At 36.6% G+C, this 16,499-nt stretch overlaps 3 protein-coding genes across 3 annotated transcripts in view; 1 reads left to right on the top strand and 2 right to left on the bottom strand.

Annotated features, from left to right (window-relative positions):
- LOC107561263 (uncharacterized) overlaps positions 1–3,769 on the top strand; it is a 10,706-nt gene extending 6,937 nt beyond the window's left edge. Inside the window, exon 4 of the mRNA XM_016245673.1 lies at positions 3,224–3,769. Coding sequence (XP_016101159.1) covers positions 3,224–3,769 — 546 coding nt within the window. The remainder of the gene's footprint in view (positions 1–3,223) is intronic.
- Positions 3,770–4,486: 717 nt separating this feature from the next.
- LOC107561261 (heat shock protein beta-8-like) lies at positions 4,487–7,825 on the bottom strand. Its single transcript, XM_016245672.1, has 2 exons — positions 7,351–7,825; positions 4,487–5,847 (listed from the first exon to the last, which is right to left on the bottom strand). Exons 1-2 carry the CDS (start codon positions 7,619–7,621, stop codon positions 5,612–5,614), a joined length of 507 nt encoding a protein of 168 aa, XP_016101158.1. The 5' UTR covers positions 7,622–7,825; the 3' UTR covers positions 4,487–5,611.
- An 867-nt stretch (positions 7,826–8,692) lies between these two features.
- The window catches only part of LOC107561260 (serine/arginine repetitive matrix protein 4-like), a 13,777-nt gene continuing 5,970 nt past the window's right edge, over positions 8,693–16,499 (bottom strand). Inside the window, exons 4-9 of the mRNA XM_016245671.1 lie at positions 14,078–14,406; positions 13,392–13,577; positions 13,169–13,273; positions 12,913–13,041; positions 8,834–8,942; positions 8,693–8,746 (exon numbers count right to left, since the gene is read on the bottom strand). Of these exons, the coding sequence (XP_016101157.1) occupies positions 8,693–8,746; positions 8,834–8,942; positions 12,913–13,041; positions 13,169–13,273; positions 13,392–13,577; positions 14,078–14,406 (912 nt within the window). The remainder of the gene's footprint in view (positions 8,747–8,833; positions 8,943–12,912; positions 13,042–13,168; positions 13,274–13,391; positions 13,578–14,077; positions 14,407–16,499) is intronic.

Below are 16,499 nucleotides of genomic sequence, written 5' to 3'. Positions count from 1 at the left end.
AAAAGACAGTATAAGTCATTATAATCCGTAATTATGTCCCCACTGGATGCAACAAATGCATCGTTTATAATGGGTTTGAATGTTTTTGTCTCATCGCTCCGGCCGGACAGGGCATCACAATATGGTAAGGGGCGTAACATTCCCATCACATGCTTGAGGTATTCGGCCAATCATAATGCACTGGATAGCTGGCCAATCAGAGCACACTTCGCTTTTCAGACCGATGAGCTTTGTGAAAATTTACGCGTTTCAGAAAGGAACAAAGGAAATAATGTACAGTATGTGGAAAATAATGTGTTTTTTGAACCTTAAACCGCATAAACACATTTCATTACACCAAATACACAAAATAATGTTCTTTTTAGCAACATCATATGACCCCTTTAATATCAGCTACCAAATGCAACAATGCAAGAATTTAATATCAGCTACCAAATGACACATTATTTATTTATTTTTTGGAAATTCCATTCATAATAATTTACTAAATAATTTACAAAATATATAATATGCTCTTCTATGAGCTAAAGTTATTCTTCTCAATTTGTATTAACATCTTTGATCTATAGGAAAGCATGAGGAAAGACTAGATGAGCACGGCTACATTGCTAGATGTTTCACAAGAAAATACACGTAAGTGTTAACAAATTCATTTAAAAGTTTGGGGTTGGTGAGATTTTTTGAGGATGATCATCAAGGCTGTATTTATTTAATCAAATATACAGTAAAAACAGTAATGTTGTGAAATATTATTACAATTTAAAATAACTATAAAATGCAATTTATGCCTGTGATGGGAAAGCTAAGTTTTCAGCATCATTACTCCAGTCTTCAGTGTCACATTATCCTTCAGAAATCATTCAAACATGCTGATTTTTTTCTCACCATTTCCTAAGACTCCCAGGTGGTGTTGATGCTGAAAATCTCCAGTCGCATCTGTCCGCAGATGGGATCCTTACAGTGGAGGCACCATTACCCAGCATTCCCCTCCCTGCTGATGTCAATATCCCCATCCAGGTATTGATTAGTTCTGACAGCTGTTTAATCTTTAATCATACAGTCTGACCATATTCACTAATTGAAGCTCAACATTAGGCACTGAGTGTTCTGGGTGGCATGCATTGCACTTGTTTATAATATGTCACCATTACATTTAAGTGGTGCTTTCTGCCATTCATGGTGAAATGGCACCATTATTATCATTATTGAAAACTTTTCTAGGTAAATTCAAGGATAAACACTACCCATCCATCCTCCGGTACCTAATTGGTTTTGTATAAGAGCTAGACATTGCAGGTAGAGTAACTGTTTCTCAGGAGCTGTAATTTTAGCCAGTCTATTGGCAAAAAGCTGACAGCAATTTAAGTTTGCAGGAGAAGCTAGGTTGTAATACAGACATGCGAGAATAAAAGGATTTCTCAAAACTTATTATTTCAATTATTTTGTTGTATTATATTATTGCATGAGATGTGGCCATTCAAATGAATTTGCATCACTTTAGAATGTAGATATTTTTTATCTGTTGCATGTCTTTGTCAATTTATGCCAATTTGTTAAGCCATGCCGTCATAACAGGCTGCAAAAAATATATATATATTTTTTTATATTAAAGCAATACGGATTTCATAAATAATTAGAGGTATACAATTCTACAATTTTGTAAATGTCAAATGCCAGATTTGAAGTCAGTTTATAAATTAATCATCCAGCAATTCCAATTACCAGGCTCATAATTGTTCTAATAACCAACAAAGAGATCAAATGAAAGCTTATTTTCCCGCAGGGGACATATGGCCTTTCTTCACAACCCAGAAAATTAATAATTTTTGTGTACACTGACCCTGGCATTTTAGGGTCTTGATGTGGCATTTAAGATCTTGACTTCATTTAAAGACTGTTTCGCGTTTGCCACAGCTGGAGGAAACCGTTGGAGGAAAACAAGAAGATGCTGATGAGCCTCAAGTTGAAGCAGAAGCGAAACCAGAATCATTTGAAGGAGAAACGCCTGAACCCTCAGTCTCAACTGAGCTTCCTGAGGGTGGACAGATCACCGAACGAGACCAGCAGACTGTATCTGATGTAGATCCATCTAGAGAACCAAAGGTCTATTTTATTCTGTTTTAGCACAGTGTGTGTGAAATTTTCACAAAGCTGTTGATCAATAAAAACTAATTATCAGAATTTTTTTTCTCACCACTGCCTAAGACTTCCAGGTGGTGTTGAAGCTGAAAGTCTCCAGTCCTGTCTGTCCTCCGATGGGATTCTTACAGTGGAAGCACCATCAGCCGGCATTCCCCTCCCTGCTGATGTCAAAATCCCCATCCAAGTATTGATTAGTTCTGACAGCTGTTTAATCTGTAATCATACAGTCTGAACATTTTCACTTATTGAAGCTCAAAATTAGGCACTGAGTGTTCTGGGTGGCATGCATTGCACTTGTTTATAATATGTCACCATTACATTTAAGTGGTGCTTTCTGCCATTCATGGTGAAATGGCACCATTATTATCATTATTGAAAACTTTTCTAGGTAAATTCAAGGATAAACACTACCCATCCATCCTCCGGTACCTAATTGGTTTTGTATAAGAGCTAGACATTGCAGGTAGAGTAACTGTTTCTCAGGAGCTGTAATTTTAGCCAGTCTATTGGCAAAAAGCTGACAGCAATTTAAGTTTGCAGGAGAAGCTAGGTTGTAATACAGACATGCGAGAATAAAAGGATTTCTCAAAACTTATTATTTCAATTATTTTGTTGTATTATATTATTGCATGAGATGTGGCCATTCAAATGAATTTGCATCACTTTAGAATGTAGATATTTTTTATCTGTTGCATGTCTTTGTCAATTTATGCCAATTTGTTAAGCCATGCCGTCATAACAGGCTGCAAAAAATATATATATATTTTTTTATATTAAAGCAATACGGATTTCATAAATAATTAGAGGTATACAATTCTACAATTTTGTAAATGTCAAATGCCAGATTTGAAGTCAGTTTATAAATTAATCATCCAGCAATTCCAATTACCAGGCTCATAATTGTTCTAATAACCAACAAAGAGATCAAATGAAAGCTTATTTTCCCGCAGGGGACATATGGCCTTTCTTCACAACCCAGAAAATTAATAATTTTTGTGTACACTGACCCTGGCATTTTAGGGTCTTGATGTGGCATTTAAGATCTTGACTTCATTTAAAGACTGTTTCGCGTTTGCCACAGCTGGAGGAAACCGTTGGAGGAAAACAAGAAGATGCTGATGAGCCTCAAGTTGAAGCAGAAGCGAAACCAGAATCATTTGAAGGAGAAACGCCTGAACCCTCAGTCTCAACTGAGCTTCCTGAGGGTGGACAGATCACCGAACGAGACCAGCAGACTGTATCTGATGTAGATCCATCTAGAGAACCACAACCCCAGTCCATCTCAGAAGCTGCACCAGGTACCACTGAGTCTGAAAGAGAGCAGGTCGGTGAACCCGGAGAGGAGGACAAAGAAGGTGCTTTTCAAGAGGCGGTTGAGGGCACCGAACGAGACAGAGAGGAAGTCCATGAGTCTGCAGACAAGCCTCAGGCTCCAGAGACTCAAGACACCAGCACCTCCGAGCAAGGAGAGCAAGCAGAGGCCACGCAGCCTCGAGAACTGGAAGGTGAAGAAGGATATACAGACCCTGCTGTGACAGAAGATGAGCAATCAACCTTCGGGCAAACCCAGGAGGTGTTCAAGCCTCAGCAGGTGCTTCAAAAGGAAATGGATGTAGGCAAAATGTAGGCTGCAAGATAGCAACATCCCAGCTCTTTCCTTAGCCTCTTAATTCCCATAAATATTTTCGAATTTACTGTAACATGCATCTTCTTAGTACTAATAAAGACCTGAGCAAGATTGTGTGAAGCTTCTTGTTGTGCTTTACAATAACAAGAGTGATTAATCAGGGAAAGCTGAGAAATGTTCCAGCTTAAGGTGACAGACAGATATTTGTCAATGTGACACCTAGTTGACTTCTCGTTGTGCTTGCAGAGAATTTTATATGATTTTTTATGCAATGGATATGGTTGCACATTGCATCACTTGAGTTCTAGTAAATATTGTGTAATTCTCATCTAACTGGGATGGTTATGATGCCAGTGCCTCTTGAGCATGGTTATATTCAGGATTCATTAACCTCAAACCCTCAAAATTAGGAAACTAGAAAGTGCAAATCGATTTGACAAGAAAAATCCAATGGGCAAACACCCATCAGTTAACCCTCAATGGAGTATCATTTTCTTCAATATTTTCTCTCCACATCCTCGTCGAGGAGATTTAAAGCGAGCCAAAGCATTCGGAATAATCTCCTCACTAATCTGTCACCCAATTACCGCCACTGTGCAGAGACAACTCCCCTGGAGTCTCTCCCATAAGCACACAGCCAATCTACCAATCGAACACCCAGATGTGATAGAGGAGAGAGGATTGTGAGACAAAGGAGAGCATGATGCTTGATTTATTACTCGACAACATCAGGAGGTTATATAGGTGGGATAAGCAAATAGGTGTAAAGCGTAGGAGAAATAACATCCACTATATTGGCAATGCAGCTCATTTATTAACTTTAGAGATTTGCAGAGAGGAGTAATAAATAAAAGGCTTGCTTTTGTAAATTCCATTTATTATAAAAATGCATAGCTTACATCCCTACACAAAAAGAAAAAAGAAAACACGCAAATAAGAAAAGAAAAAGAAGAGGAGACAATAAACAGCCTTTGAGAAAGAGCTCCAGCATTCAGGCCCAGTTCTCAGAGAAGACACAGTCCATTGTAACAAATATGCAGATGATTTAAACAGTGCTTCCATTTGAATTCAGGGGGGAAACAAGTTTAGGTCAATATGAGGGACAGAAAGTCCAAAACGTACTCTACACAAGTATGTGAACATAAACTTTAGCTCAGCAAGCTTGGTTTCACATCTGAATGGGTCTGAAAGTAATTTATATTGCAACACAAGCATGCATTGCATTACCAGTGTTGTCCTCTATTTGATCAGAACATGATGGAGCAACAGTTTAAGAAGAATCTTAACTTAGAACTCAAGCTAGAAAATTAGTTAAATGTATAGTTGAAATTAAAATTCAGTGATTGTTTACTCACTCTCATGTTGTTCCAAACCTGTATGACTTTCTTCTACAGAACACAAGAAGATATTTTAAAGAATGTTTGAAGAACACTTTGAAGAACAATTCATTTGAAGGGAGCTCTATTGCCCCCTTGAGGTTTGAGACTTGCCATTACAATGTTTACCCATGCTTTCGCATCAAGGTACTTGGGTAGAGTATGTTTATGACCATAGACTCGATACTACAGAAATTCGGCCTGGTCTCATCCCATTTCGTACCTCTCCCTTGCCACTTGACTAGTAGCTCTATCACATTCATTTTTCTTCATTGACATAGTAATTGAAAGCTACTGGTATTTGATCCAACCTTGTACCATGTAGAGTGACATTTGATTTATGGACTACTCACTAGCAGATTAATGACTTTTGGTTTAAGTAAATTTATGAAACTGATAAAACTAGATTTTGGCACTGGCTTGGAATAAATACCATGGGTGTGTAAGCCCATATTCACTCCCTGGCTTAGGCTGAAGCCATCCTGGGTTCCTGAGGTCTGGCCTCGGGTTCTTCTATGGGTTCTGCAGGCATTTCGTTGCTGTAAAGGTAGTACGGAGGGGTCTGCCGAGCTTCAATGATGAGAACTCCTTCCGGAGACAGAGAGGCGAACACAGTGAGAGGGTCCACATCGGATGGGATTCTGTGAAAAATCAGAGAGTTTAGAATGATGTCCATTTTTTCCATAAGTAGAAAGTTTCCAAAAGGGGGGTTTCACAGCAATGCCATAAAATAACCATTTTGGGTTCCCCAAAGAACCTTTCAGTAAACAGTTCTTAAAATAACTATTTTTTACTTAGGGTGAAGAACATTTTCGATAATCTAAGTAAACTTTATGCACTATAAAGAACCTTTGTGCAATGAAAAGTTTCCATGGATGTTAAAGTTTCTTAATGGAACCATCAATGCCAAAATAAATATACATAAATATACCTTTTTGACACAGATTGAACCAGATTCTGATTTAGGCCATTGTAAAATGTGGTTGTACATATCTGATAGCTAATATCTAAATACATACTGTACTTTTCAACTTAAAAAGTGCTTTTTGGATTGTACCATGCAGTTGCACTGACACAAAGCTTGGAATCAAATGTTACACTAAGAAGTTGACAAAGGTCAGTTTAATATTAACAACTACACAGTATTGCCTGAACATAACCCAGACTAATTGAGTTCTAACTCAAGTCTAAAGTTGATATTAACCCAGAATTGTGAAAGTTGCTCAAACTATACCCTTGTGTACTCAGTATATTCTCATTTTGGTTTAATTTTCAACAAACTTCATTTTCTGTGTGGCAGCTTGTGGCTAGAAGATAATTCCCAATGCATTTTGTGGTTTTCATTTAAATGTTCTGCCTGCCATCACTTGCAATGAGAGAAAGAGAGAGAAAGTGAGCGAGTCCTGCTCCAGGTGCTGGGCTCAGAAATAGAGTCTGTTGCCAATTATTACAAATCGCCTCCTGATGCAAAGTTTATCACCAGAAATTTCCATCTACACACTAGTCTAATCATCCAGCAGGCAGACTGACTGCAGCCATTTTAATGAGAGGAGTTCTTACTGTCTGTTTGAATTGTGATGCCTTTAAGGCTGGATTACCATAAATTCATATCTTCTCTACAGAGAAAGGGTGGAACTTGTTTTGAACATGAATGAATGGTGATATCACACAAAGCCACTTCCTGCTGCATAAGTCAAGAGGTGAGGGAACTTTTAGAGCTGCTTTAGAGATTTGAGAGGCAAATGCAGCGTTTGGGAAATGCTAGATAAAATAATTGTACTTAACACAGTATATGAAATAAATAATTTCCACTGTCAGCAATATATTACTAAATGCACTGCAAAAAGCAACATCCTAACCTTCCTTGTAATGCTTTGCATAGGCAGAAACTCCACACATAGTAAAGAACACTTTGTTTGAGTCACATTCACAATTATATTAGAGTTTGACTTTAAGTTTCTAAACTAATGATGAGATGCCCTACTCTAATAATCACAAAAATATACAGAACACACAAAAACCTGATACTTTCTAATTAGATTGAATAGTTTTTTTTCTTTATTAAATATGTTTATAATATATTATTAGAGTTTGCGGATCGCAAAATAATAAATACATAAATAGTATGCTCACTGAATATATATGAACTGCTGTTCAAAAATCTGTACGGTTTTTTAATGTTTGTGGAAAGTCTTTTATGAGCACCAAGGCTGAACTGATTTGATAAACGACCCTCGCTGTATCTGGCGCTGAAGCCCCGCGGGAAGCCCGTGCTCAACGGGCCCGTCCACGGCGCGTCAAGGCGCGTGCTCAGTCGAGGTCGTGCCCAGCCGGGCCAGTCCATCGATAACTCGTCGTGAAAAGGTGGCAGTCCAAAGTCATCGTCCATAAATCGAGAAGCGAGCGACTGTTCACCAAACGGATCCCTTGGAATCCTCTGTCGGTTGCCCATAGTGTAGTAATCCCCTTCTGCCATGGTGAAACTTGGGGAAAAAAGTGAATTTAGATAACTTTTCTTGTTCAAAACGTCGCGTTCCTGTCAGAAGTACGAATATAAGTTATTAAAAACGGCGCAAAACTAATTCCGTTTCAAAAACTTGCCGCAAGTCTCCAGGCGCGTGATTACGCACCTAAATTTACTTGTACCACTGTGCTCATGTAGGAGTTCTAGAAGTTTACTGCCAATACAGTAAAACTGCACATTTTAGAGTGGCCTTTTATTGTGGCCAGCCTAAGGCACACCTGTGCAATAATCATGCTGTCTAATCAGCATCTTGATATGCTACACCTGTGAGGTGGATGGATTATCTCGGCAAAGGAGAAGTGCTCACTAACACAGATTTAGACAGATTTGTGAACAATATTTGAGAGAAATAGGCCTTTTGTGTACATAGAAAAAGTTTTAGATCTTTGAGTTCAGCTCATGAAAAATGGGGGCAAAAACAAAAGTGTTGCGTTTATAATTTTGTTGTGTATATTTCTGCATAAAAATGACTCAAAACATAATACAATTTTCCTTTCCTGAAAGTAGACAAAGAGAACCCAAACAAATGAGACAAAATTATTTTCTTTGCCATTTATTTATTGAGAAAAATGATCCAATGTTACATATCTGTGAGTGGCAAAAGTATGTGAATCGTTGCATTCAGTATCTGGTCTGACCCCCTTTTGCAACAATAACTGTAGGTAATGTTTCTTGTAACTGCTGATCAGTCCTGCACAACATCTTGAAGGAGATTTAGCCCATTCCTCAGTACAGAACCGCTTCAGCTCAGTGATGTTGGTGGGTTTCCTCCTATGAACTACTTGCTTCAGTTCCTTCCACAAAATTGCAATTGGATTAAGATCCAGACTTTGACTTGACCATTATGAAACATTCGCTTTGTTCTTCTTTGGTAGAACAACTTGTGTGCTTGAGGTCGTTGTCTTGCTGCATGACCCACTTTCTCTTGTGAATTAGTTCACTGACAGATGTCCTGACATAATTATAATTCATTGTTCCATCAATGATGGCAAGCTGTCCTGGACCAGATGCAGCAAAACAGGCTCAAACCATGATACCAGCACCACCGTCTTTCACAGATGGGATGAGGTTCTTATGCTGGAATACAGTGTGTTCTTTTCTTCAAACATAACACTTCATATTTAAACCAAAAAGTTCTATTTTGGTCTCATCTGTCCACAAAACATTTCTCCAGTAGCCCTCTGGCTTGTTCGCATGATCATTAGCAAACTGCTGACTTGAAGCGATGTTCTTTTTGGATGCACCATGCACACTATGGTTGCTCAGAGTTCTCCTGATGGTGGACTCATGAACATTAACATTAGCCAATGTGAGAAAGGCCTTTAGTTGCTTAGAAGTTACCCAGGGTTCCTTTGCTTTTGGAGTGATATTTGCTGGTCAATCACTCCTGGGGAGGGTAACAGTGGTCTTGAATTTCCTCTATTTGTACACAATCTGTCTGACTGTGGATTTGTGGAGTCCAAACTCTTTAGAGATGTTTTTGTAACCTTTTCTAGCCTGATGAGCAACAGCAACTCTTTTTCTGAGGTCCTCAGAGATCTCCTTTGTTCATGCCATGATACACTTCCACAAACATGATCGAACTTTGATAGAACCCTGTTCTTTAAATAAAACAGGGCACGCACTGACACCTGATTGAAAACAACTCTGAAAAACAGATGGACTCTAATTTCACCTTCAAATTAGCTGCCAATCCTTTTGCCACTCACATATATGTAATATTGTATAATTTTCCTGAATAAATAAATGACAAAGAACATATTTTTGTCTTTGATTGGGTTCTCTTTGTCTACTTTCAGGACTTGTGTGAAATTTTGATTATGTCTTGAGTCATATTTATGCAGAAATATAGAAAAAAAAAGGGTTCTAAAGGGTTCACAAACTTTCAAGCGGGACTGTGTACACACACACACACACATAAAGACACGAACTTTGATAGAACCCTGTTCTTTAAATAAAACAGGGCACGCACTGACACCTGATTGAAAACAACTCTGAAAAACAGATGGACTCTAATTTCACCTTCAAATTAGCTGCCAATCCTTTTGCCACTCACATATATGTAATATTGTATAATTTTCCTGAATAAATAAATGACAAAGAACATATTTTTGTCTTTGATTGGGTTCTCTTTGTCTACTTTAAGGACTTTTGAAATTTTGATTATGTCTTGAGTCATATTTATGCAGAAATATAGAAAAAAAAGGGTTCTAAAGGGTTCACAAACTTTCAAGTGGGACTGTGTACACACACACACACATAAAGACAGTGAATAAAGAGAGTGCAATTTTAAATAAGCAAAATAGTGGTTGAATTAATTAGATTAATAATTTATTTAGAACTTTGAATATCATACCATATTCAGACCACAGAGAACTAGGCATTGATTTACTTTAGCAAGGGAGACATTGATATTCTTGTGCACATAAACAACATTGTATATACATTGTAGAATAGAGGAAAATGATAGGGGAATGTTCTTGACATAATCTTCCAGCCTGGTGCCCTGCATTGAGATTTTTAACTTTGCACTAAAACAAAGACACACTTGCTTTATATCTTTACCATTAATTATGTGCAAAAATAAATAAATTACTTGCATTACAGGATATTGCAATCATTTTTTTTGCAATTAAAGAAGACAATGGCATCCTCTGTAGCATGTTTTGACTTGGATTTTGTAAAATAGGTTGGATTCATGGCAACATTTTAGCATGTTTTGTTTTTTAGAGGGAATGCAAATGATGTAAATTAGAAAGCCAGCCTTGTAAACAGTCAGTACCACTACTCCATCTCAATAAATAAAGCCCATGCCTAATATTGCCACACTAAACGTTTGCATATTTACACAACAGATTTACATATTCATTTACTAAACTCATTTACGTTTTGAGATGAGAGAACAAGATGAATTCAAGAAGATAAATAGTTTGTGATACACTTCAAGTTTTTCCCCCTTCCTCTACAACTTATCTGTACAAGTGTCAGAATTCACAACAGTCAGACAGCTAATAATATACAGTGCATAGAGATCACCATGCCTTCGTTTAACAAGCATTCAAATAGACTTTATGACACAGAAACAAAGAAACTGCCATCATCTGTCGCAATGAAGGTGATGATTTTTACACGCCGTTTCATCAAGCTGTATCGCACACCAAATATATATCTTTGATCCTTTAAAAAAAATCCTTGATCTAGCCACTCTGAATTCTTATGACAGCCATCTTCATTTCTCCCAGTCTGTAATAGTTTCTCTGCTGTTGCACTGATGTACAACCAATAAATATGCTTTATAAAATATTCATATTTATAAATATCATCATCATTTACAATATGTGTAATAAGTGTGTGATTAGATTAGTGCAGGACTGGATGTTTAAACTGTGGGAAATAAATGATATAAACAACAACAACAACAAAAGTTAGCTATGTGAATATCAAAAGTTTTATCTTATAAATAATTCAAGAGATCTAAATAATAAAATATCTTTACCTCACTATTTGCAGACCCAAAAGAAATAATGACAGTTAAAAATACAAAAAAGCTAGGCATTAAAATAATAAATAATTTAACACAGCTCAAGGGTTATGCATTTCAAAAATGACATAATAATAATAATTAAGTATAGCAGTGCTTTGAATCTTGGAAACAATAGGACAGGGAAAATGTACCTTTTCTTTGTTCACCCTGGTGCCCTGCATTGAGATTTTTAACTTTGCACTAAAACAAAGACACACTTGCTTTATATCTTTACCATTAATTATGTGCAAAAATAAATAAATTACTTGCATTACAGGATATTGCAATCATTTTTTTTGCAATTAAAGAAGACAATGGCATCCTCTGTAGCATGTTTTGACTTGGATTTTGTAAAATAGGTTGGATTCATGGCAACATTTTAGCATGTTTTGTTTTTTAGAGGGAATGCAAATGATGTAAATTAGAAAGCCAGCCTTGTAAACAGTCAGTACCACTACTCCATCTCAATAAATAAAACCCATGCCTAATATTGCCACACTAAACGTTTGCATATTTACACAACAGATTTACATATTCATTTACTAAACTCATTTACGTTTTGAGATGAGAGAACAAGATGAATTCAAGAAGATAAATAGTTTGTGATACACTTCAAGTTTTCCCCCCTTCCTCTACAACTTATCTGTACAAGTGTCAGAATTCACAACAGTCAGACAGCTAATAATATACAGTGCATAGAGATCACCATGCCTTCGTTTAACAAGCATTCAAATAGACTTTATGACACAGAAACAAAGAAACTGCCATCATCTGTCGCAATGAAGGTGATGATTTTTACACGCCGTTTCATCAAGCTGTATCGCACACCAAATATATATCTTTGATCCTTTAAAAAAAATCCTTGATCTAGCCACTCTGAATTCTTATGACAGCCATCTTCATTTCTCCCAGTCTGTAATAGTTTCTCTGCTGTTGCACTGATGTACAACCAATAAATATGCTTTATAAAATATTCATATTTATAAATATCATCATCATTTACAATATGTGTAATAAGTGTGTGATTAGATTAGTGCAGGACTGGATGTTTAAACTGTGGGAAATAAATGATATAAACAACAACAACAACAAAAGTTAGCTATGTGAATATCAAAAGTTTTATCTTATAAATAATTCAAGAGATCTAAATAATAAAATATCTTTACCTCACTATTTGCAGACCCAAAAGAAATAATGACAGTTAAAAATACAAAAAAAGCTAGGCATTAAAATAATAAATAATTTAACACAGCTCAAGGGTTATGCATTTCAAAAATGACATAATAATAATAATTAAGTATAGCAGTGGTTTGAATCTTGGAAACAATAGGACAGGGAAAATGAAAAAAAAAATACACACACACACACATCTTGAGGATGTGAGCAGAAAGAATTTGAATGCCTGACATTTCTGCCAATTGCTTTGTAAATATTTAAACAATCAAAAAAATAAATAATATTTTCGCTAATTTGATAATTCAGCTACCAATTCTACTAAAATACTCTCAGCTTAGTTTAAATATTTTTCCACGTTTAAATCCATTCCTCAGGTTTCTACAGATTTTTCTCCACAATCAATGCAGAAAGGTTTAGAAAAAATATGTAAACTATCTTGGTTTACTGATCTCCAAAGAAAGATCAGCGTAGCACTTCCCTTTTGTGATTCATAGAGTAGGTTGTTAGCTTGTGTCATAACACTAGTAGTTCTGTAAGAACAGACCTTGTAATTCTACGGGCTTCCAGGTGACTGGGGGAATCTCTTCTTCTCTTCCTCATTGGGGAACAAGGTCTTCTCCTGCTGTGCTTTCTACTCTTGCAGGAACTGCAGTCCCTTTTCCGCTCTCGAAACCTTTTCATCCACACATAAAAGAGATGTGAGAGTGTATGTGTTTAATAACAGATTTCGTTAATTTGACAGTTATTGTCAAACAATTATTTTAGATAAAATTACACATCTTCTTTCAGCTGAAATTCACCTGTCTGGTGTGCACCGTGAGTAATTTAGACTGTGGTAACTGCTCGCACTAGACAGACTGTCTCTCTGTGAATCCAGGGAGTAACTAGACGAACGGGAATATGATCTGTAAATGAGCCGAGGGAGATGATATAGTCAGATACAAAAATACAAGTTTGCAACTAAATCAAAAGCTTCAAATCAGAGTTGTGGTTTCTATAATAAATAGCAGCTGTGTGACCCACCTTCTCCCTGAGGACTGGGATCGGCTTCTGGAATAGCGCCCTGAGTATCTGCTTTGGGATGATATGCTTCTGCTGCGGGACCTCGTTCGATCCTGATATCTATCAGAAGACGGACTCCGAGTCCTATCAGTGATGAGACCCAGAGGCTTTGTCTTCTCCAAATCAGAGTAGCTGCCCGTTTTTTCACTGCAATTATAAGAGGGAAATTATTTTAGACCTTTACTTTAATACTTCAAAATATAATAGAAGATCTGCATAGCTGCAGAGAGAGACTGCACTCTGTACCAGGGTTACTATTGTTAACTAAAACTAAATCTACAAACGTTAACTGAAATAAAATATAAAAATAAAAATTATTTCAGCCAGTTGCCAAGTAATATTTCTAATTTTCTCTTTAGTTTTATTTTAAATTTAATAAAAACTATGTTTGGGCTAAAAAACAAACAATCCATGTTTGGCTAGATTTTGTTTTATTTTATTAACTTGAAAAGTCGCTCATCAGCGGTAATATGTCAAGAATGAAATGGAAGCTGAACCTACACCCAAAATTAAGATATTGTTAACGTATTTGGCATGGTCTAATGGCATGTTAAACAGTGATACATTTGATGAATACCATATATTATTTTTTACCTACACTTTTTCTAACTGTAATAGAATCAATTCAAACAGATGTAAAGCCTCACCGTTTGAGCTTGTTGAAGTCAGAGCTGTGTAGGGTATTTTCTTTGACCAGTGGTTTACCCAGAGATTCATAGCTGGTTAGTGAGTTGCCTGAATCTGAGGCATTGTCCCCATAGGCTAGCCTAAGCTTCTCAGGAGATGTCAGATCCTGACACAAGAACTTTCCGTTTCCAGTAACCTTTGATTTTGTGATGCCTGTTTTACTTGACAGCGGAGAGGACGTGTCATTTCCTGAATCGTAATCTGCATGTCCTTTGCCCTTATTGGATATTGAGTCCTGGACGATCACCATTTTGTTTAAATCCTCAACCCCAGAACGTGATGGTGAGACCTGCAAGCAGACAAAGCAAAGTTGTTGTTTTTCTAAAGAAAAACAAGGCCACATCAAAAATCTGCTACCTGCATGATGCAGTTTGAGTACTCTTTAAAAGGCACAAATGTCCCTACAGAGCGCAGAAAGGAAATTAATCAAGTTTTTTGGGACAGAAACTAAAAGATTAAAAAACGCCATGCAAATCTGTCGCATGCGAGAAATTTGAAAAGGAGAAGAACAAAGCAAGTACTCTAACAAAAGAAACTAATGAAATAGAGACTGAAGAGAGAAAATAAACAATGAACCAATGCTAATGAAAGAGAACAATTAAAGAAACATCCAGATCAAAAAAGAGAAAAAAGAACCTACATGAATAAACTTCCAGCTACTTTTATGTTCGAAGAAAGGGAGAGAAAAAGGAAACAGAAATCCCCCAATTTGAAAGTATTTTTCCTTTAAAGAACATTGAACAGACATCACAGAATGGACTTAAAAAAATATATAATTATATGAAAAGGGTTGCAGACAAAAGAAATATCTCCATCACTCTATGTAAATCCTTGAGAAAAACAAAAAGAACATGTTTCTGCTTTAGCCCCCTGTCGGAAGAGATTTTACAGTCCACCAGCGGCCTACAGTAAGTCCCTGAATCTGCGGATAGCATCGACTTACCAATCAAGACTTCCTCCTTAAGTAGGTAAGGTGTAAGAAAAAAGGAAGAGCGGATGACATAAGTGCATCATTAGAGTGGTAAAGTGCAAGAAAAAGACAATAACCCTCTCTTCTTTAAATCCAACTCCACTCTACCACATAAGCCTTTTTCTTTACCTTTGTTGTGCACCTGTAGGTCTTAAATTAGCTATTTTCTTTTGTGGAACTGATGGAATAAATAGACTCTACACCTTTCATGGAAAATGAAAAGCAGCAGCTAAACTTCAGTGAAATTCTAGTTTGCTACAGTTGCACAAAAAGTAATCAAACTCTGGTTCATGGTAGAATTTGCACAACTGTGAGAGAGCCCGGTGATTATTTGTAATGATCTAGCTGTGAAGTGAGACAAAAACAATTATGTGCAGGTTATGTATTATCCCTGCCCTATTCTCTAGGGCAGGGATCCTCAAATCTGGCCCACGAGATCCACTTTCCTGCAGAGTTTAGCGCTAACCCTAATCAAACACACCTGAGCATGCTAATCAATGTCTTCAGGATCATTAGAAAATCACAGGTAGCTGTGTTTGATCATGGTTGGAGCTAAACTCTGCAGCGCATTGGACCTCCAGGGTAAGATTTGAGGAACCCTGCTCTAGGGCATCAGCTTTTTGCAAGCTTCAGTATATGAAACAAACAAATATTTTTTTCTTCAAAAGACAGACAAAAAAAAAAGAGACAATGTCAACATCTATAGTTTAAGAACTTTCAGAAAACAAATAAAAAATCAGTGCAAGGAATATTTTATTCACACACACTAGACAATCTTTAAATATTATAGCACAAGACAAAAAATATTAGCAATGATTAAAAGACTAGCGAATGTAATTAGTGTAACTTTAATGATTGTGTCAGGCAAAGTGATTTATCTGCCACGCATTCAGACGATCACTGAAAGCTTCAAAGCTATGATACAAAAGTTTATTTAAAAGCTTTCTGAAAGTAATGTTAGAAAATCCATGATGCAGCATATAGGTTTATGTTAATTATTAACATTAAATTATGATATTATATGATTACTCTCCAGGACCATGTTCTTTAGTGATGGTGAACTTTTATTCATTGAATGATGTTTGATATTTCTGGTTGGAGTGGATGCATTTAGAGCGTGGCAGTAGGTTGCATGTCACTTTTAACAAGTGTAATTACTAAGAGTGGAAAACACTCGAAAAGCACTCTCATTAAAAAGTTAATTATTTTAAGTTTAAATTGTGTGTTAACCATGTGTGCAATATGCAAATCTCATGTTGGTTAAAAATCCCAACGACACAAATAACCTCACTCAAAGGCATTGCTACAATGGTGATTATTGTTCCCATTAAAAAGGAAATGGCAATGAAATATTAGCCAACTTTCAAAACAAAAAGGACTCTAGAAAAACTTCATCTGTTTAAAGTGATATG

Source organism: Sinocyclocheilus grahami, unplaced genomic scaffold (genome assembly GCF_001515645.1).
Source record: "Sinocyclocheilus grahami isolate Dianchi unplaced genomic scaffold, SAMN03320097.WGS_v1.1 scaffold762.1, whole genome shotgun sequence".
Taxonomy (NCBI): Eukaryota; Metazoa; Chordata; class Actinopteri; order Cypriniformes; family Cyprinidae; genus Sinocyclocheilus; species Sinocyclocheilus grahami.
This window is presented reverse-complemented; position numbering and strand designations above follow the sequence as displayed.